At 36.8% G+C, this 22,176-nt stretch overlaps 1 protein-coding gene across 4 annotated transcripts; it reads left to right on the forward strand.

Annotated features, from left to right (window-relative positions):
• The first annotated feature begins 7,406 nt into the window (after nt 1-7,406).
• Nucleotides 7,407-21,938, forward strand: LOC125254015. 4 transcript variants are annotated; one of them, XM_048168368.1, is made up of 7 exons: nt 7,407-7,769; nt 12,248-12,553; nt 13,538-13,834; nt 19,539-19,868; nt 20,043-20,163; nt 20,274-20,332; nt 20,877-21,938. In XM_048168368.1, the coding sequence occupies exons 1-6, from the start codon at nt 7,580-7,582 to the stop codon at nt 20,281-20,283; spliced, it is 1,254 nt and encodes a 417-aa protein (XP_048024325.1). In that variant the 5' UTR covers nt 7,407-7,579; the 3' UTR covers nt 20,284-20,332; nt 20,877-21,938. The 4 variants fall into 4 exon arrangements, with proteins under 4 accessions (XP_048024325.1, XP_048024324.1, XP_048024326.1 ...); XM_048168370.1 differs by lacking the exon at nt 20,274-20,332 and adding an exon at nt 10,985-11,799 and having other exon boundaries at nt 7,415-7,769; nt 20,043-20,165; XM_048168367.1 differs by lacking the exon at nt 20,274-20,332 and having other exon boundaries at nt 7,411-7,769; nt 20,043-20,165.
• Nucleotides 21,939-22,176: the final 238 nt, after the last annotated feature.

A 22,176-nucleotide genomic window follows, 5' to 3' on the forward strand; every position in this document is an offset into this window, starting at 1 on the left:
ATCGTATCTGCTCTCTCTCTCTCTCTGGTCATTGTGGACATGTTACATCAAGCACTTTTATTTCTTTTGTAGGTCAGGGCATGTGCAAAAGCCAAATAATCTGTAGATAATGTGCAGTCAAAATTATTCAACCCCCTCTGTAAATCAGGTTTATTGGCAAAAAGTACAGACTGTTCAGCTGAATGAACTGAACTAAATATTTTTTGTATATTCCTCTGTATGAGGCATTGCTATGGGTTGTGTGTGTTTTGGTTGACTGACTGATTCCACGGTCTGAAGTGAACTACACCACAGTTGCACAATTTCAATGTCACCACCACTTCTGACACTCTTTCAGCCTTTATCTGAAAACATTTTCCCTGAAATTTTAATTAAAATAGATTTAAAGAGCTCAATAATAACCATACCTGTGAAGGTGGGCTGATCTTATCTGTTCGGTGTGATGACGTTTAATGTCACCAACAGCCTCTGGTGTCCCATTTAGACACTTGTTAGCAACCATCATTTTCAAGACATGCAACAGCTTAAAAAAATCACGAGCAGGTTAATACTGATGATTTAATGGTGTAGAATAAAATGTGACATCACTTACCTTATAAATCCATTTAACCAAAAATCCATTCAACAACCCATTGACTTGAGACAATGAAACTGGAAGTGCAACATATTGAGCTTTGTTTTTCTGCAGTAAAAGTCAAGTTCGATTTATGCCAAGAAAGACTATGCAGGCCTCCCAGCCTGACCAGATAAAAAAGGTCAAAACTCTTTAGGTTGGTCTTAGTGGACAAAAATATTTCACTTTATGTTACTTTAACTATCTGAAATTGTCTCTTGTGTATGCAGTGGTGATAATGTGCGGCCAAAAACACTTTCTCATTTAATATTTTAATTACCATTATTGCCATTTTTACAGTGAAAGAAAGGAACTGGCCTTATACTACAAGTTATTGTCACCTATTGTCTTCCTTGTAATCTGTTGGCCAGCACATAAGCTTGGCCCACCTTTTGGCACTCGCATTACTCTTAGCGCTTTGAGTGACCTCAATTCAAATTCAAAACCTCAAATTCAGCACCATTTCTGAGTATTTAAAACTGCAGTGAGTCAGTTTAAAATCTCTGGCAATGTCACAAGCTACCTTGTATCCAATCATGTCAACATGCCGACAGGGTTTAGCATATCATTAATCATGACTGATCTGAAACAGGAGAGTCTCTAGAGAATATCACGGTATATTTTTCTGTTGATATAAAATGGTATATTTGGCAATATAGCGGGTGTATGATGTATATAATGATGTTATTATGAATTACATGCCTTTCTCCAATGACGTTCTGAGTTGTTCAAAGTGTTTCTAAGGACACTGATTGTTGAAGACAGCTGTCTGACTTGCAAACGGGAACAAGGTTTGTGTAACATTAACAACACATTATTAGCTGTTTGATATTGTAGTCAAGCAAAAGGCTAATCATATTAATTACTGTTATGTGTCTGGTGTTGTAAAAAGTGAGTGGAGGCGGGGCTAATTAACATATTCATAGATCCACATATAATAAATGAGGCAAGGGTGTAGAGTTACATTCTAGCTATTTTAAGGCATGAACAGTTTTTTCACAGGAAATGTGAAAAAATGTGTCATTTTGGTGATCAAAGATGAGTTTTAAGGGATAACATTATTGACTACAGAGGGACTTTAAGACTAGGTCTCAGCTCCTAAATTATTTCAGTGCTCCATAACCTAGTTAGGAGTCACAAGATGGCAGCAGAGAGGAGGAGACCGCACACTTTCCAACAAAGATATTGCATTGGAGTTGATAAAACGATAAGCTTGATCGTCAAGGTTTTTTTTTTTCTTCTTGTAACTGACCTAGTAAGAAACCCCACTCTAAATAAATGCTCTATCTGCAGAAATAATTACACTTTTGGCGACTGTAAAAATGCAGCAGTGCATCAGTGATGACTCGAGCCTGTCAGCCCACAGGAAGCAGAGTCTTAAATAGCACTATTGTGGCTCTAACCACACCAAACATACAATGAAACAAAAAAAGCTCACAGGAAAAAAGCATACATTGACTGCAACTTAATCAGTTATTAATATTTCATTGGTCCTCTCTTGACTTTACATGTGTTCATAATTTCTTTGTGTGACAGCCTGGCCTAAAATGATGTCCACACAATTTGATGTTTCACTGTTATCACAAATAAAACAACTGACTCCGAGCACAACTACACAATATGCTTACAAAATCTTTGAAACATTTTTAAGAATATTTGAATAAAGGGTAAAAATGTTAATTTTCCTTGTCCAAACATCACTTTTGGCCATTACTGTATGTCAGTTCATTGAATTTCCAGCTGACCGTCAAAACATGCAGCAAAAGCAAGCCACTTTTATGAGGATTTCAGGCTTCCCTTGTTGGAGTCATTGATGAAACTCATGTTCACATCATCGCTCCAGCTGTAAATGAAGAGACATATATCAATAGAAAAGGATTGCACAGCATCAATACTTCATGAAAATTTTGCACAATGCAAACTGCAAATAAAAATTTTTAATAAAAATTTAAAAAATAATTTTAAATATTAAAGTTTCAGTGTCTTCATTAATGATTTTATTATAATTACATTAAATGATTGGTGTGGTGCTGCAGTGACTTTACCCTTGTAGACTCACTATTGGCCGATTCAGAGGTTGAGAGCGGATATTTTGGGTTGACATCATTGTAGTCCTTAGTTCACAACACTTAAGTGTGACTTCAGTCAGCTCTTAAGATTTAGTCTTACACTTTGCTGAAAGTTGCTTTTAGCTTCTACATAAAAGTCTCCTACTCTACTGCTACTTTTTTTTCTAACAATCTTGATTGACCTCCAGTCAAAATAATGCAAAGCTTTACAGTACATTTAAATCATATAAAGCTCAAGAAACTAAATCTGTTCAACATTGCGCTAAGTTCATCTGTGTCTGTTGGTGCTTTTGTTCTCCAGGTGTGTTTACATTTGCTGAGACAAATGAAGTGAAAAGAGTTTCAGTGACGGCGGGAGATTCTGTAGTTCTACACAGTGATGTTACTGAAACACAGACATATAAAAATATAGAGTGGAGGTTTGAAAAGAGTCGTATAGCTAGAATCAAGAGAGCGATCGGGAACGATCCCCTATATGACGATGAGAGATTCAGAGACAGACTGAATCTAGATCAACAGACTGGATCTCTGACCATCAGAAACACCAGAACCACAGACTCTGGACTTTATCAACTAACTCTCACGACTGTGAATAAAGATTCAATCAAGAGATTCAATGTTACTGTTAAAGGTGAGAAGAAAATTAAAGCATCAATCATCTCATTCTCTTCATAATATAATACTAAATCATCCTTCAAACTTCCAGTTATATTTATGAATATACAGTACTGTGCAAAAGTCTGAGGCACATTAGCATTTTTACCAAAAAAAAAATGGTTTTAAGCCATTAAGGTTTTATACATTTTGCTGTCGTGTGTCAGTAGGAAATATCAGTTTACATTTCCAAACTTTCCTTTTGCCATTAAGTGAGATTTTTGATCTGATCTCACCAATGTTGAGTCTGTCTGTGATTACATGAAGAAACAGAAACTGAGACAGACTAAATCCAGAAGAACTGTGGCGACATCTTGAAGAAACCTTCATGCAAACCTGAAAAACTATGCACAAGTGTACCTAAGACAAAAGCTGTTTTAAACACACAGGATGGTCACAGCAAATATTGATTTGATTTAGTTAATTGATAAATAAAATCTATTTATGACACTATTTTTGAAAGCATCCTCAAGTGCCTAAAACTTTTCATAGTACTGTAGCTTTGCAGGTCAGTTTCTTCAAGAGTCTCAGAGACATTGCCACAGTTTTTCCTGGATTTAGTTTGTCTCAGTTGTTTCTGTTTCTTCATGTGACCCAAAAACAGATTCAATGGTGGTGAGATCAGATCTCTGTATGGATCACCGGCTGTTGTCACTGGATTATTACAGTTAATGGCAAAAGCAATGTTTGAAAATGTAAACCGAGACTTTTTTACAGTAGTGTTTATATGGGTTTGTCTAATTAATACATTCCCTCTGCTCACCAGTGGCACCAACAACCACCTCACAAACCCCAAAAACAGCCCCACAGCCTCCAGAATCAGTCTCTGTATCTCCAATAGTGTTGATCTCTGCTGCTGCTGCTGCTGGAGACAAAGAGAAACAGAAAAGGGCAAGTGTTTATCATCAACTGATATCAACACAAAGCTGTCAGTGATGATTGAGAGTTTTAACACGTCTGTCATTATTATTGAAACAGTCCAGAATCATGATGAAGAAATAACTTTTGCTGATCCAACATTCAACACACAAGATGCGGTAAGATAATTCATATTTGTACACTCTAAAAAACACAGGGTTAAAAAAAATCTCAGTTTGGGTAAAGGGCTGGTAAATATAAGACAGAACCAATGTTGGATTCATTTTATGAATTGGTACATTGCTAATATGTTTTAATAAATTGCTAACATGATTTAACATGTTGATAACATGAATTAGTATTCTGCTAACATGTTTTAGCACAGGGGTTTCCAAACTCAGTCCTGAAGGGCCACTGTCCCGAGAGTTTAGCTCCAACTTACCTAAACACATCTGTTTGGAGATTACTAGTTAGACCTTGATTAGCTGATCAGGAGTGTTCAATAGACCTTTATCACAGTGATCAAGAACAGAAAACCAACAGAGAAGGTCAGGATTTTCATTAAATAATATATTACATTCAACTTTGGTTTGTTTTTCACCAAATCCTATACCCTCAGAACACATTTTGCATGGGATCATACATTTGAGGGACACTTTTCTTTAAATTCTCCTTTTCATTTTAGGGTGAACTATTCCTTTAAAGAACAATGCATTGCATAACTGCATAGCATATATCAATACCATATTATCATATTAAATGTGTATCAGGTCATACTGCATATTTAATACCACATGCCAAAAATATTTAACATTTTTAAGAAATAGTTTTTGTCACTGTTACACAAAGTTACTCTCTCATACTTAAATTTCATAATAAAAGTCCTAAGCATATAAAAGACACAGAAACTCCTCCATTATACACAAACACAAGATCCTCGTTCAGTGTGAGAAACACTGACTCATAATCAGCATCTATTGAAGAATCTCCAGCAAATTTCTGTTTATTCTTTAAGAGCTTCTGTAGGTTTTGCATCTGAAACATCAAATTTCTCTGGCCTTTTTTGTTTCTGTTTCTTACAGAAATCTGAAATGACGGAGGTGGTTTACACGTGTTTCATCACAGATCAATAATCAAAAAAAAAAAAGTATGCACAATGGAAAATACGGCCCATGATGTCTTGCATCAAAAGTGCGAGTGTCTTCCGATTCGAAGGAAACAAGCGGGACGTGACACTCATTCATTCAGCAGTTGACAGTCATGCAAGATTTAGCAACCCAAACTTGCTAACGATGTGGGAACACAATCTTAACGAACTTAAAAAGGGTGAAGTGACAGAAATAACCAGTGTTTCTGCCTTTTGGTTTCCTTTAGACTGATATTATCAACATTTGGCCAAAACTACATTTTTGGTCTGATTATTGAATTATGAAAAAATCATGTAAACATGAAAAGTGACTTTGGCATCATCAGAAAGTGATTTTTTTTTTTTTTTTTAATAAAAACTCAATATCAATCATTATAATGTCTCTCAGACTCATATTCTAAATTATTTAAATTGATTAATTAACATGCATGTCACGTAACGTGTCTAATGAAGTTCATGAAGACGAGAATGAAGAGGAAACAGGATCTTTATTAATGAAACTCTTTACAAACACTATAACAAAGATGCATACATTGACTAAAGCGAACAACAACTGAAAGAAACAGGGAGTATAAATACTAGAACAAATGATGGAGCTGATAAGATAATTGGATACAGGTGAAAACTAATGACATATTTAACAGGCAGAAAGAAACTAAGAAACAATCTGTAAGGCCTGCCCAAATGACCCAACAATGGTTTCTAATAGAGCAGGTGAAGGTTTCCTGTGTGTTCGGTCAAAGAAGTTTAAATCCAGTTAAACTGCTATCTGACTCCATTTTGTTATGACCTCAAATTTAGGTTAGAATGCCAATTTATTATTGACAATTTATATGATAATCTAGACATCTGATTATTCTATTTAACTCTTTACTCTTATTGTATTCGTTTATTTGGATCTCAGAGTCGCAGAGGGTCCTCGCAGTCGCACCGGCCGTTCATTATGCAGGCCCATGATCACAAACTCACCAACCAGAGGTTATGGCTAAAGCAATTTATTAATGCTGCCCATGCTTGCTATTGTTAAAAGGTACCCATGTAGCCCCATACAATCACCTATATAACAACTTGTGTCCCATGCTCCATACAGTCCAAAATCTAGTATGTACTTAACTCTGGTCGCAGATTAGCGGTGATACATCATAATCTACTCAAGTCAATCATTTCAGAGTAAGTCCGAATAAAATCAAATGTAACAATTTATTAGTCAGGTCAAGGTATCATGCCAATTACATAATAAATTCATTAAAAGACATTTGATGCAAAACATCTTTTTTTTTGGTGATCAAAGATGAGTTTTAAGGGACAAAATAATTGATTACAGGGGGACTTTAAATGTAGAAATATTCAGATTTATGCCAGTTTTGTTTATTTTATTTGCCAATTTCTATAAAAATGCTCTCTGTTGCAGTCACACACATGTGTGTGTTTGTGTGTGTGTGTGTGTGTGTGTGTGTGTGTGTGTGTGTGTGTGTGTGTACGTGTACGAGATAGAAAGTTCGTTCCACTTTGTGTTTATGGTCAAGGACAGACCTTTATCTAAATGCAGAAATTTTCTGATTTATACTGGATTTATTTATTTATTTATTTATTGACAAATGAAATAAAAAAAATCCTACATTTTTTAATTTTCCCATTCATTTTCGGTGTGGGACTTCGGTAAAGTTGGTTTTATATTCACACATTCGGACATCCGTATTCAATAGCCTTGTTAATCACACTACATTGGACATTCAGTGGACATTCACATGTAAATATGCCTTTAAAACAATACTTGCCTATTTTGATCGACTGTGAAAAATGTTGTAAGTTGACAATCGTTGGTTGTCAATATCATGTCGCTGCTTAAAATTCGCAAACATTAATTTATTGCACATTTATTGGAAAGTCTGAATTTATCAGAAGTCCGAATGTGCGAATATAAAACCAACTTTACCGAAGTCAACGTGAGTCGAGAAGGGCATATGGGCAGTTGCCCGGGCAACCTGAGCAACCCCCCTGTGCACGTCCCTGTTTTGGCGGTATTTTGACCACTCAAATAGGAAATGTCCCCGGTTTCCCTTTCAGAAATCTGGTCACCTTACGTTATTATCTTCAAATAAAAATTAACTAAAGCTGGTTACATTAAATGCAACTATTGGCTAGAATCACGAGAGGTCAGGTAATGCGTTCAAATGTCAAAAATGCAGTAATTTCATCAATTTACCAGCGAGCAAACTTCGGAATCACTGAACATGAATGAATTCAATGCTGGAACTGTCGGCTTCCGCATTCCCTAGTTCCAGTGGAAGTCGGTGGGAGTGTCCCAACTCTGTTTTTCAACAGCTCTGCCATCAATCTCTGCTGTCATTCAGCTCAGATTCAGGCAGAAGTGATATCAGTATGAGAAACCATTCTTTCCTCGTGTTGGTTTTTCTACACGTGGTCGGTGAGTCAGATTTATTTAACTATTTGTTGCATTTTTCATTGTATTCCACATAGATGCAAACTCCTCAGCTTTCAGTGAGAACTCGCCTTTACCTGTTTGCATCCCTGATTTCATCACTTCGGTTTCAGTATCAACCAGAAAATGCGCTCATGCTGTTATCTGATTTTTTTAAATATTAAAATGATTGCCTTTCTACAAATAGACACTGTGATAAATCACATTGTGAATAATAACAGATGGCAGCACCATCATATGTGTACTGTGTTTTGGGGGTAAGTTGTTTGTGCATGTGTGTGTTTATATAGCAAACAATATAAGGCGCTTGACGACCTTAATAGTCTACAGCGAGATGTACTTGCATATTTTATGTGAATACGATTAAAAAATATATATATATAGCATGTATTAATCTCATATATCCCGCATTCAAGCGCATTATAACTAATCCTGACACATGAAAATAATGAAATTAAGACATTTATTTTCAAGACCACACTGTATCAACATACATTAATCTCAGTCTATTCAGAGCAACTGTCTTCAGCAGGATCTTAAGCACTTTGATTCTGATATGATTCAGATTGATTAGCCTCAAATTCCACTCTCTGCTTGTCGTGTATTAATATAAATCAAGAGATATCACATTCAAGTAACTCACACGGTTTCTCTATGATCACTGCATGTTTAAAAACAACTTCTCTATTTTTCTTACATGCATACCAGTTGCCACATCATACATCAACTCCCTCTAGTGGCATTTACCATATGACATCTCCCCCAGACTTAATTGATTACATCTGTACTGCATTCCACTGAACATTACCAACAATAATTGAGATGTTTTCTGTTTAGATTTTTCTTTTCTCTGTTACGTTTCACCAAATGCAGAACAATGCTCTAATAACCAAACATGTACAACATGAACATTTATATGTGCATCAGTACAATTCAACTTAACTTTAGCCAATAATTATCACTTTGAGTTGACCGTTTCTTTCTTTTTTTTTCCTCTTACTGTGAGACCTTAAGTTACATAGTCTTTCAACCACATTGGCTTCCTTCGACAACAATGCCTTTTTGCTTGGATGTTGACACTTTCAAGTAGTGGAGCAGAAACTGGGCTTCAAAATCCTTGCTTTACACTTTGTGTCCAGGTATGCTTTCATCTTTTGTTGCTTTTGCATTACTTTTTTTCTCAGTTCATTCATGTCAGGGTTCAGATTGCACTGTGGAAGGACTGACAATTTTGTTTTTATTTTTCTCCCAAACAAGAGCTCGAAACGAGGCATTCCTGTGGTAGCATGGGGAGTAGCTGTGTACTGTCACAAAATGGGTTCACTGACTCACTCTGGGTTCTCGCTCTCTCTGTGTGTGTGTGTCTGTGATGGTACTAATTAGTTGATCAGCGCCAGCTGTGGCTAATCAACACCACTATATAAGACCTGTGCATTCTGTCCTGTGTTGTCAGATTGTTGGTGTTGCTACCGTGTTTCCTGGTTGTGTTTGAGTCTCCCTGGTCCTGTTCTTTGCCTCCTCTGGATTATTGTCCCTGTCTTCTGTGGATTTCATTCTGGATTCACCTAGGAGGATCACGGCTGTCCATTGCGTCCCTGCGCTGCTAAGAGTGACTGTTTATTTGCACATGCTTCATCTGACTCTTCCTAGCTTGGACTTTTCTAAATAAACTGTTATATTTCACTACTGAATCTTCCTTTGTGTTTGTGACTCTATGTTTGCAAGAATTCTACAATAAATGATGTCCATCAAGCCCTCTCTCTCTCTCCACAGTCAGAATGGCATTCTTCAGTACCTTATTCTAATGCTCAACAACTCAATTTCCTTCAGGATGGTATATGGAGGTGCGAATGTGCTTGACATCTCTTTCTTGCAGGAAATGTTTGACTGAGGTCTGTTGTTGGTGACAATCTCCAATGGATTCCCATTTTGGCTGAACACTGATCTCAGAAAACTGGTAACGGTAGACGCAGCTATTTGAGTGGCTATTTGAGTGGTAGTCAATTAATGTAATGGCATATCTGCAGCTAACAGGGCCTATCTCAAAAGGACCCACCACATCAATGCCCAGTTTCTGCCACGGACCGGCTGGATACTCAACTTGGGTCAGTGGTGCATGTGTGGTTCTAGCTGTCTTATCATTAAAGGATTAGTCCACTTTTAAATAAACTTTTCCTGATAATTTACTCACCCCCATGTCATCCAAGATGTTCTTGTCTTTCTTTCTTCAGTCAAAAAGAAATTAAGGTTTTTGATGAAAACATTCCAGGATTTTTCTCCTTTATAGTGGACTTCAATGCACTCCAGACGGTTGATGGTCAAAATTATAGTTTCAACTTGTATGCTTTATAAACACAAAATATCGCCTTGAATGTACTTCCGCTTTCTGCATTCTTCAAAACGCTTGCGCTGTATGTCCTACGCCTTCCCTATTCTACTTACGGAACGAACGTGGCGCCAGTTTCGTTTTTTTCCCGTAAGTAGAATAGGGAAGGCGTAGGACATAGAGCGTAAGTGTTTTGAAGAATGCAGAAAGCATAAGTACGTTCAAGGCAATATTTTGTGTTTATAAAGTATATACAGTTGTGTTTTTTTTTTTCGAAAATGACCAATCTTTTTGCTAGATAAGACCCTTATTCCTCGTCTGGTATCGTTTAAAGCTCTTTGAAGCTGCACTGAAACTGACATTTTGACCTTCAACCGTCTGGGATCCAGTGAAGTCCACTATAAGGAGAATAATCCTGGAATGTTTTCATCAAAAACCTTCATTTCTTTTCGACTGATGAAAGAAAGACATGAACATCTTGGATGACATGGGGGTGAGTAAATTATCAGGAAAAGCTTATTTAAAAGTGGACTAATACTTTAAGTTGGCAGGGGACGCAGGTTGCAATTGTGGACTGTACAAACGAATCCACCTTGGGCCACCAATATAAGTCTCTGAGAACAGCTGACAGCAGGGTGGTGATGGCAGTTACCATTTCTGGTTCGGAGTCAGAGTCATAGTTCATTTTCATTCGTGATAGGCAATCGGCTACTCGGTTGTCAGCTCCACGTTTGTACTCCACGTCATAATTGAAGCAGAGCAATCTGGTAGACCATCGAGCCACTCTAAGTCCAGTGCGTCCCATGCCCTTAGTAGTCAACAGGGTAGTCAGGGTTTGGTGGTCTGATCTTAATTTGAATTGTTTGTCCCACAGGTACGTTCTCCAGCACTCAATGGACCAGACACAAGCGAGGGCTTCAACTACAGAATATTTCCTCTCTGCAGCTGTCAAAGTTCTGGAAGCAAAAGCCACAGTCCTTTCTGACATATCTGGATGGATCTGAGTCAGGATACCACCTATGCCATAGTCCGAAGCATCTGTTGTAACAATTGTGGGCAAAGCAGGGTCAAATAAAGCCAATGCAGGGCTCTCTGCAATCAGTTCTTTCACTTTCTGGAAACTTCTGTGTGCTTTGGTGGTCCATGTGAATTTTGCGTCTCCTCTGAGCACATCTCTCAATAACTGCTGCGTAGCTCGGAATAAATTTATCATACCAAGCAGTAAGACCTAGAAACGATCTTAGAGTGGACGCATCCGAAGGAGCTGAGGCATTTTGTATTGCCTCCAAGTGGCTGTTGTCTTGCATCAGTCCTTCTTTTGAAATGGTATGTCCCAGGAATGTGAGTTTCTCCTGGTGGAACTTACATTTTTCGTCATTTAGATGCAAACCTGCTTCTTGCAGTTTGTGCTGCACTGCTTTGAGGTGGGCATCATGACTGGCAGCAGAATCACCAAATATCAATATCCAAATAAAACTGGACACCGAGAACAACTTTGAGGATGATAGACATCAGTTTTTGATATGCTGCTGGGGCTGACGCTAATCAATAACAGACTCTCTTAAAGTGGAACAGGCCGTCCTGTGTTATAAATGGGAGGCAGTGAAGCAACGCTTACGAGTGTCAGCAGATAGTTCTCAAACATTTGCATCCATATTCCAAATGCAATTGTTGGTTCTCCATGACATTGTAAGTATGTAGGAGGAAGATGGACTGCCATCCTCATCGCCAGTTTGTTGTGTAGTAATATAAATCAAGAGATATCACATTCAAGTAACTCACACGGTTTCTTTATTATCACTGAATCTTTAAAAACAACATTGTTTAACAACATGTTTAAAGACGACATTGTTAAGTGAACACAACACTGCTGTAGATCACGACGTCACACTTGCCTTGAAGGCAACAGAGTTCTGGCCGAGTATTAGATTAGTATTATATCGTATTAGAGCCTTAGGGGTCTTCTTCTTCCTGACAGAGTTATTTTAAATAGCTGTTGGATTATTTGGGGATCAATAGTCTCTGGATTATGCTTCAAGAAGCAAAGAGTAACTTTGGTCCTTGGTCTACATTCTACAATACATATATATAATTTATATGTTTTATTTTTGATCCTGAGGTGTGTTTGGTGTTACAGATGGAGTAAAGTCAGTGTCAGTGATGGAGGGAGATTCTGTCACTATACTCACTAGTCTTACTGAAATACAGACAGGCAAAAAGCTGCAGTGGATGATTCAAAACAACACCATAGCAGAGATTGATAGAGAAACCAACAAAACCTCAGTACCTGGGAATCTACGTTTCCAAGGCAGACTGAAGTTGAACGAGATGACTGGATCTCTGACCATCACAAACATCAAAACCACAGATTCTGGAGTTTATCAACTAAAGATCAGGGGCAAAAAGGGGACTATAAGGGGGAAATTCAGTGTTTCTGTACGTGGTGAGTAACTCAGTGTCTGGATTGAGTGTCTGTGAAGATGAATAATGATTATAATACACAACCCAAATAAGAGTTCATTTATTTAATAAACTAAATGGATGAGCAGAAACTGGTAAAGATGTAATAATGTTGGTATGTTAAAAAACATGAAGATGTTCAGAGCAACATGTGAGATATTTGTAAAGGAAATAATATTATCATAGGAATTGTTATCCTGGATCTTTTAAAAGAGTTGCACATGCAATTGTTTTCCCATATAGTGATCATAGAATATAGTTTTCTGACAAAATATTTATATATCATTTAACATAAAAACATTTAAATCACAAGAATTTCTTTGCAGTATAAAAGGTTTACTATTGACAATTTTTGGAGGGCTCAGAGTCAAAGTGAAATGCCATTCACAATCCAATATTATTTCCATAATGTGACTAATATATGAGAGTGAAACAGGATATTCTTTGAGAGAATATGTAGAAATTGATGACAAGTTTACAGATTACATTCTAATTTATCCAAATATGACATATGTCCAATAACAGAATCATATTCTCACCATTAACTAACTGTAATTGTACAGAGGGAGAATGAAAGATTTATTTTATAGTATGATGTGTAATATTATATGATATATTTTATCCAGCAAACATTATATTCAGGAATTGAAAAGAAAAGACAAAATATTATTTTGATTCTCCTACATTTGTACACAGATAATATTTTTGTACATTTGCACTACAGAAGAATGCACTATTTTGTGAAAATTAGATTTTTGTCAAATTATTGAAATACTAATTTGAAAATCTTGAAAAGTTTGTTCACATTTAAATTAGATTTCGAGTCTCATATTTTCAGGGTTCCAGACATTTTTAATAGCACATGTAGATTTAACAGTTATAATTGTAGTGTTAAGTGTGAAATAGGAAAAATCACTTGCAGCATTATAAGCTTCATCTTTTTGAAACATTCCTGTTTGTTCCTCAGGTGTGTTTCGTGTTGTATATGGAGTAAAGTCAGTGTTAGTGATGCAGGGAGATTCTGTCACTCTACACACTGATCTTACTGTAAAAAAGACAGATGATCAGATACTGTGGAGGTTTGGAGGCGACATCATTCCTCGCTTAAACAGCGCTGATTACAAATGGAGTAACATCAATCTGATCAGTCAGACTGGAGACCTCAACATCAGATACATCCAAAATGATCAGGCTGGAGTTTATGAAGTGGAGATCAGCACTGGCAGAGTGATCTTACACAGAAAATTTCGTATTACTCTTAACGGTGAGTAGCACAAACTTTCTATGAATACTATAAGATTTTGGTAGAGTCTAATGATGATGATGTAAACATGTAAACTGACACTTAATGAACAGAATTACTAAATGCACTAAATAAAAACTAGGGTTTGTGAGAGTTTGCAGGGGGTTCATTAGTTTATAAAAAACTCATTATTGCATAAAAATATAGCAATACCGATAGAGATGCAATAAAAATACAGCTATTATCGAGGTTCAGGTGCTTTAAGGCCTTTAAAGGATTAGTTCACTTTCAAATAAAATTTTCCTGATAATTTACTCACCTCCATGTCATCCAAGATGTTCATGTCTTTCTTTCTTCAGTCGAAAAGAAATGAAGGTTTTTTGATGAAAATATTCCAGGATTTTTCTCCTTATAGTGAACTTCAATGGCCTCCAAACGGTTGAAGGTCCAAATGTCAGTTTCAGTGCAGCTTCAAAGGGCTTTAAATGATACCAGACGAGGAATATGGGTCTTATCTAGAAAAACCATCGGTCATTTTTGAAAATAATACAACTGTATATGCTTTATAAACACAAATGATCGCCTTGCATGTTCTTCAGCTTTACGTATTCTTCAAAAAGCTTACGCTGTATGTCCTACGCCTTCCCTATTCTACTTACCTTTATTTATATAGCGCTTATAAATAAAGGTAAGTATAGGGAAGGCATAGGACATACAGCGATCACTACTTACGGAAAAAATGGAACTGGCGCTGTGTTCGGCGACACTGTCGGGGACTGATCCCAGCAGTTCTTCTCAGTTAGCAGCAGGCCAGGGAACTTCCCCCGACAAACCATTGAGTTCCTCCTGGGCCGCCCCTCGGTCTGCTCGTGCAAGGGTGTCGTCCCCTGCAAAAAAAAAAAAAACTCAGGCACAGCCTGCTCTACTGTGTCCATCGCAGGGAGACGACCCTATCCGTCTCTGCTGTTGTTTAAGTGGTCGGTGAAAAATCACCCCTGAGACGGGCGACCCGGAGATGTTTGCATCCACAACTATCTTGATGACTGGCTCATACTAGCTCACTCTCAGGGTCAGTTATGCAAACACAAGGACTTGGTGCTCAGTCACCTCAGCCAGTTGGGCCTTCAGGTCAACTGGGAAAAGAGCAAACTCTCTTTTGTGCACGTGAATTCTTGTCAGCGCCTTAGCGCTGGTCTATGACTGGAAAAATAATAGTTGGAAAAGAAACGATACATAGATTACATGTCGCATTAAACTTGCAGATTTTAGAATGTTGTAGGCAGTTCTTTTGCAAGTAATTACAAGTTTAATCTTGTCTTGCCTGGATCTAGTGTAAACTTGTGAACACCCCCCTTTCAAAAATCTTGCTTTCAACGTCCCTGGACCAGGACACCGCATGCCAATTTTCACGTCAATCGGACTAACGGTTGTGTAGTTATAGATGTTTTCATGCTTCTTTTCACGTTATACCACCACAAAGTGCAATTTGTTTTTACTATGACAACAAATTGAGCCCATACACAAGTGTACCAAGTTTGGTGAAAATATCTCATTCTGTTCACGAGTTATAGCCATTTTAGTAATAGTGGCCCCGCCCATTTTGAATGTTTTGACGCCCCTTAGCAACCGTGAATTAAAATTACAACTTTTTTTGATATTTAGTCTCCAGAGAACATTTCTGCACTGGTTTGGTTCTGATTGGGCGAAAAATCTACGACTAACTAGTTTGTAAAAGTAGGTCATGGACAAAATTCAAAATGGCAGAATTTTTTTCCAGGCGCAAATGAAATCAGAGATATACTTTTTGAGCCAAAGTTTCCAACAATATAAGGCACTTGAGTCTACAACAAATGATCTAGGAGTTATGAGCAGTTTTGCTTTTTTGTTAGCTGTAGTGCCACCTATTGGCCAATTGGGGTCATACTCTGTCAGTGTCTCCCCAAACTGAGACCATCTGGCCAAGTTTCAAATCTCTAAGCCTTACGGTTTGGTCTACATGATCAGTTTTACGGCGGAAGAAAAATAATAAAATTCTTAAAATTACAATTACAAATATAGCTGCAAGCAGCGATGGCGGGCCCAAGCCCGGTTGCACCGCCAACATGGTGGCTTCAGGGCAACTGTGCACAGCAGGCAATATGCATTTAAAACCTCCCTGAACTATCGTTTGTGCAACAGTCTTATGCTCCAAAACCATGCTTTCATTAAATTTCAATATGTGTGGTATAAAAAATTATAAAATGAATAAATAGAGTCAAATCACAGAACCTGCAAAGATGATTTTAATATCAGTCTCAGGTAATAGTAAGGTACATGTCTAAATTTTTCTGCTCACTTATGCAAGTTTATTTTAAACAGACACTTTTATAAAATCAAGTGAAATTTACTTAAATAGTGATTTTTTAATAAATTTGAATTATATCAATAAATAATTTAAAGGCATGCATTGTACATGATGTTTGCAAACACAGCACATGACTTTCTATAACATCCATGTTGAGAAAACACACACTCTCCTTTGTAAAAACAAAACAAAACAAAGATTTAGTCTTGTATGAATCAGAACATGAAATCACAGGTGTTGGTAATAATAATTGTAACTCAAATAACATTTGAAAAGTAGTAACGTCCAAATAGTGATATAATGTCATGGTTCAATTTCAAATGAGTGTGAAGTTATCATTTGCAGTTCAATATTTCTATAAGTTCATCAAAAATACACACACACACACACACACACAGGTTTGTATTGCTGTCTTTGTGAGGACATTGCATAGACTTCCATTGATTTTAAATCGGGTCAATGATATTTTCTATCACCTAACCCAACCCCTACTCCTGAAGGGCCTGGTTTACTTCAATCAAAGTTCTTTTTCGTTCTCATTTAGGAGTAAAATGACCTAAATGCTTGACCAGCGATAAACTGTAAATGAACTTCTGGCGCCACCCACACTGCTGAGGGAGACAATTAGATGAATATGTAAATATGCCCATGCACTTTCTTCTCAGTAACAAAATAAACACAACGAAAATGAGAAAACAGCAAGCATTTATTATAGAAAGCATAAGAAAAGCATCTGATCATAACAGCATGGGAATGTTAGCACGAGCTCTAGCACTCCAGTCACGTCACGTCTTCATGTAGCACTTTATTCAACAGATTGCTTAAAATCAAGCAGTTTTACAGTGTCAAACATGAAAAACAGTGTTAGTGCCTCATTGTTGACATATGTAATTGTATATGTTCTTTAATTGACTGTGATCTGTTTTCCATGAAGTGGGAGGAGTAATATACACAGGTGTGCAATCATTAATAAAAAGGCCGCTGCTCTCTTGTGCGAGCGTGCAGGCTAAACGCCAGATAATGTCTGAGTTGTAAGTTAATCCTTCGTCATGTTACCGGTTACCTAGCTCTAATTGAGATGGCAGCGCCAACAAGCACAACTTCATTTTGTACTATAAAGCGGATATCCAGTTTGTTCATATTTTCACATCAGTTCATTCTTCAATTTTGTTTGAAGTATACCGGGGCCATAAACCTACCCATCACAGAAACATGTAACCATCACTAGATTTAAATAAAAACATATTTTGGCTGATTTATAAGCCTTTTAAAATAGTGAGGACCAGTCAAATGTCCTCACTAGTGGGTTGTGAAAGTATTCCACAGAATAAGTGAGGACATTTGGTCCTCATAGTCAAAACAAGTACAGAGAGGGACACAGACAGAGACCCTCACACACACACACACACGCGCGCACACACACACACACACACACACACACACACACATTCTCACGCACACACAGAGTCAGACTGAGAGAGTGAGGAGGGAGTGAGGGGGAGGGGGGTGCCACAGAGAGAGGGTGAAAAAATCCACATTTAAACCAAAATATTGGACTTCCTGTTGGTCAGAGCTAATGACTGTAAATTAGAAAGTTGTCCGGCTTAATGAGAACAATATGTGTGTCGAGTTTGGTGACTGTAGGTTAAACTAACCCCCCACTTTTTTCAAAAGGTGGCGCTATAGAGGCCCTCCTTCCTGCCCGTTTTTGAGGCTTTGCCCATGTCTACTGGATGACAATCCTGACATATGAGTCGAGTTTCATGCAATTTGAAGCATGCTAAGTGTCTCAAACCCATCCAAAACAAATATTGAAGTTTGATCTGTTACTATGGCAACAGTGTTAGAAAAATATTAAAAATCTTTTTACAGGTCTTCATTTGTTGACATTATTCTAATGACGTTTGAAGCAAATTGGGTAAAAATTTGAGTGATCTTAAAGCATTTTGAAAGTAACACACTTCCTGCTGCCACTTGATGGCGCTATAACTTTGACTCACAATAGTCACATCCATGTGATCGGCTTCTTACAATAAGCACACCGCTGAAGTTTTATAAACATCAATCAATGTATGCAGAGGTTATAACACATTTCCTGTTTCCCTTTTCTCGCCATAAATTCGTTGCCTCGCCACGACCAAACTGTTCGAGATATCAAAAATCCACTCGCAGTTTTACATCCTCAATGTCTTGACTTCATGCTGACCGACTTTGGTGGTGATCGGATTAGTCGCCTAGGAGGAGTATATCAAATTCCAGAGCGTGCGTTTTTCAAACAACCCATAATAGCTGACTTCCTGTTGAGGTGGCATATAACTTAGAGCATGAAAGTTGTTCGGCCTGATGAGGTCTATATGAGTACAGAGTTTCAAACAAATACATGCAAGCATGTTTGATACATGGACCAGGTTTTGTAAACACCATTCAAGGAGGCGCTGTCGAGCCCCCCTGCCACAGCCGGGTCCCATCCTTTGTGGCATCCTAATGGCCGCAGATTCCAATGTGTGTGCCAATTTTCAAGAGTTTTGAGCATGTTAAAGCCCCCCAAAAGCCCCGGATGATGGAAAAAAAAATAATTCTCCTTAGAAAAACAAAAGGGCCCTTCACCATTACATTGGCTTGGGCCCTAATTACAGAGTTTCAGCACTACGTGTTTGAACCCCTAATAAACTATTTTAAAATAAAAACAACCAAAATAAAACATACTAAAATGGTGACATTTTATTTGTTTGCCTGCATGTGACCATTAACCAACATCAGATGTGAACATGCAGATGTGTGTCAAATTGTTGAAATGTTAACTTCAATTTCAGAGGCATTTAAAGAACTTTTGAGTCACAGGTGGACCTTTTTTCTTCTTCTTTCTTTTCCTTGAGAATTTGTCTATCTTTATGAGTATTCATCATTCTGGTTTGTGAAGCACCCCTTGAGGAAGAATATCTTACCACAGTATCAGTCAGGGGCGTTTAGGGTTGGAAGAGAGAAGTCATATCACACAGAGCCAGCGATCGAGTGCTTATTTACCAGTAAACTGGATGCATTTTTACTGTTCATAACTCTTTGTCACATATCTTTATATCTTTCTAATTAACTTTGGTGCTTGTCTGTCATGAGAGTATTTTAGCACACATCACTGCAGGTTATTATTTCTAATCGACGTGATCACTGGTGAATGTTTCTGAACAGAACTTGCTCATCTTTATTCTCTTAAGCAGTAACTCTGATCAGTTTAGTTTATAGATGTTTGTAAATCCTTCTATTCTATTCAATTCTTTTTTTGTATATGTTTACTGCAATTATTGTACAACAATATTATAGAAATGCATATAACTACTACTACTTTTTCTTCTTCTTTTCAAACTGGTCCTGATTGTATTCCAGGTGTGTTTAGTGATGATGGAGTGAAGAAAAGGTCAGCGATGAAGGGAAAATCTGTCACTCTACAGACTAGAATTACTTATAAACCAGAAGACGATGTAATCGAGTGGACGTTTGGACCTCAAGACACTGCTTTAGCAAAAACTGACATAAAGAATAAAATATTAATTTATAACAAAGATGATGTGAGATTTAAAGACAGACTGCAACTGAACCCCATATCTGGAGATCTCACAGTCAAGAACATCAACACTGAAGTGTCAGGAGTTTATAAAGTGAAGATCATCAAGAGAACATATACATTACAGAAGATCTTCAGTGTTACTCTCAATTGTGAGTGCTTCAAGTCTTTAGATGTGTGCTCTGTGAACAATGTTATGGTGAAATAAGTTGGAAAAGATGCATCTGTTAAGATCAGATCTTCACTCAGGTTATACAGAGCTGATGTTTATAGTGTTTGTTATAGATCCGACACTTTCACACTAATGTCTGTCTTTATTGTCACAGATCCACGTCCGTTTTCAGGTTCTAAAGTTAAAAAAATTGTGTCAGGAATATGTGGGTCCATTGCTCTGGTTTGTGCTGCAGCTGTTTTTTACTGGAAGAAGTATAGACAATCAAGACAAATGTGTAAGTATCACATACAGATCATTTAGCAAGAGACAAATATGAAGATATTTTGTTTTTTAAATAAATAACCATAATCAAGTTTTTTTTGTTTTGTTTTGTTTCCACAAGCTGTAATTAACAGTGTTTCTGTTTTTAATGAAGAATAACAGAAGACTGTCACTGATACTGTGAGCTTCTGTCTGTAGAAAAATCAAACAGCTATCGCAGACATGATCTGTCTTTTATTTCAGCAGCATTTGGTGTTTGTGTATTTAGTGACTTTATCAAGTTTATTCAGATATTAATAACCTTGACAAGAAACACCATCAATATAGACATTTTAAAGGCTGAACTGATCTTGATTCTTCTGAAGAACTTCTGAACTTCATTAATACAAATATAATGACAGAAATGACCTTGATCTGGTTTTAATTATTAATTTTTTAATCTTTTTTCTGACTTCACTATCCTTACAAATATTCTCTGTGCGACACACTGGCTTTTATTCAGATATTAATGTTGTGACATTGAAAATGTAATTTTTACACTCCTGGCTCTCTTTACAACAGTTACTGTTAATGTATTGGTCAGCTGAGAGAATAAATTTATCAATAACAAATTGTGTAATTGTTACAGCAGGACTCTGAATCTGTGTTGATAACACTCAGCATGTTAATGTTAATTTAATGTTATTTCTCCTTTTTTAATTTTTTCTTCTATATTTTCTCACAGATGCTGATGATGGTCAAGAAGCTGAAAGCACGTTTTGAAAACTCCCAACAGCAGTATCTTGTATTCACCACGACAGAATACATATTAACAGTGGTTGAAGTTTACCCATGTGTGCTTTTGACATGTGAAAGTGATGAGTGAGAATATCATTTGATTTGGCATTGTTAAATAAATGTGCTTTCATTTATTATGAAGTTGATGTAACACTTAAAACACGTAAAACAGTGAAAAGAGTATTATGTCTGAAACCTCAGTATTCAAAAAAAGAGTAGGCAAGAAACACCCCAATAATAAAGTGTAAATGCCATAAGTGCTTCTCTGCCGCCATCTAGTGGTAATCTCATGTCTTTTTTAAAGTTTTGTTTGCCTAGAAGTGTTATTTTTCCTTAATCTTTAAACTTTTAGTAGTCATATACAGTGATATATTCCTGTATTAAGAGTCAAGACTGATTTAATGTAATTTAGCATGTGTGCTCTGTATGAACACTTGATAATTGTTACACTTTTACAGAATTTAGCAGAAATAATCTCATGCTAAACTTAACATGTGAATACTTTTGTTCTTGTTTACTTGTTTTTTATTTGATACTCTTGCACTGTTACTTTCCACATTTTATATTCTTCAGTTGTAAAACCTGCTGAAGCTCAAAAGGAATAAACAGAAATTTGCAGGAGATTCATCAATAGATGCTGATTATGAATCAGTGTTTGTTTCTCACACTGAACGAGGATCTTGTGTTTGTGTATAATGGAGAAGTTTCTCTCTCTTTTATAGTCTAAGGATTTTTATTATGAAATTTAAGTATGAGAGAATGTCCAAATGTGTCCAATGTGTGTCCAAAACCACATACTTCCCTAGTATGAAAAGAGCAGTAGGCGAGCGAATAAGTATGTCTGAATCCCTAGTATTCATAAAAGTAGGTGAGAATTACCTGGTGACATACACTAATTCTCGCGAGATTCTGACGTGCGATACTTGCCTAGGCAATAAATACCCAATAATAAAGTGATTATTCATTGTATTTACCCAGTTAATCAGGTTATAAAAAGATTTAAGAAAGATATTGATTTGAAATGTCTGTTTTGTAATCTGTATGATGAGACTATTTATCATCTCTTTTTGAGTGTATTTGCACTAAATTGTTCTGGTGTGATTTTGAGTTGTTTTTTTTAAGATCATCTCTGGAACTTACATTAATCTGGAGGACAAAAATATTTTATTTTTTTCATGATAAGCCTTTAGAAAAGAAAATTAGTTTTGTTTATTATTTTAGGGAAATATCATATTCATAAATGTCGG

This window comes from Megalobrama amblycephala, linkage group LG19 (genome assembly GCF_018812025.1).
Source record: "Megalobrama amblycephala isolate DHTTF-2021 linkage group LG19, ASM1881202v1, whole genome shotgun sequence".
Taxonomy (NCBI): Eukaryota; Metazoa; Chordata; class Actinopteri; order Cypriniformes; family Xenocyprididae; genus Megalobrama; species Megalobrama amblycephala.

Bases quoted from the DNA above. Each gene is read 5' to 3' on its own strand.
- LOC125254015 (XM_048168367.1), top strand. From the start codon at position 7,580: ATGAATTCAATGCTGGAACTGTCGGCTTCCGCATTCCCTAGTTCCAGT. The intron at 7,770-12,247 runs GTGAGTCAGATT...TTGGTGTTACAG, and splicing joins GGTTTTTCTACACGTGGTCG to ATGGAGTAAAGTCAGTGTCA. The intron at 13,835-19,538 runs GTGAGTAGCACA...ATTGTATTCCAG, and splicing joins ATTTCGTATTACTCTTAACG to GTGTGTTTAGTGATGATGGA.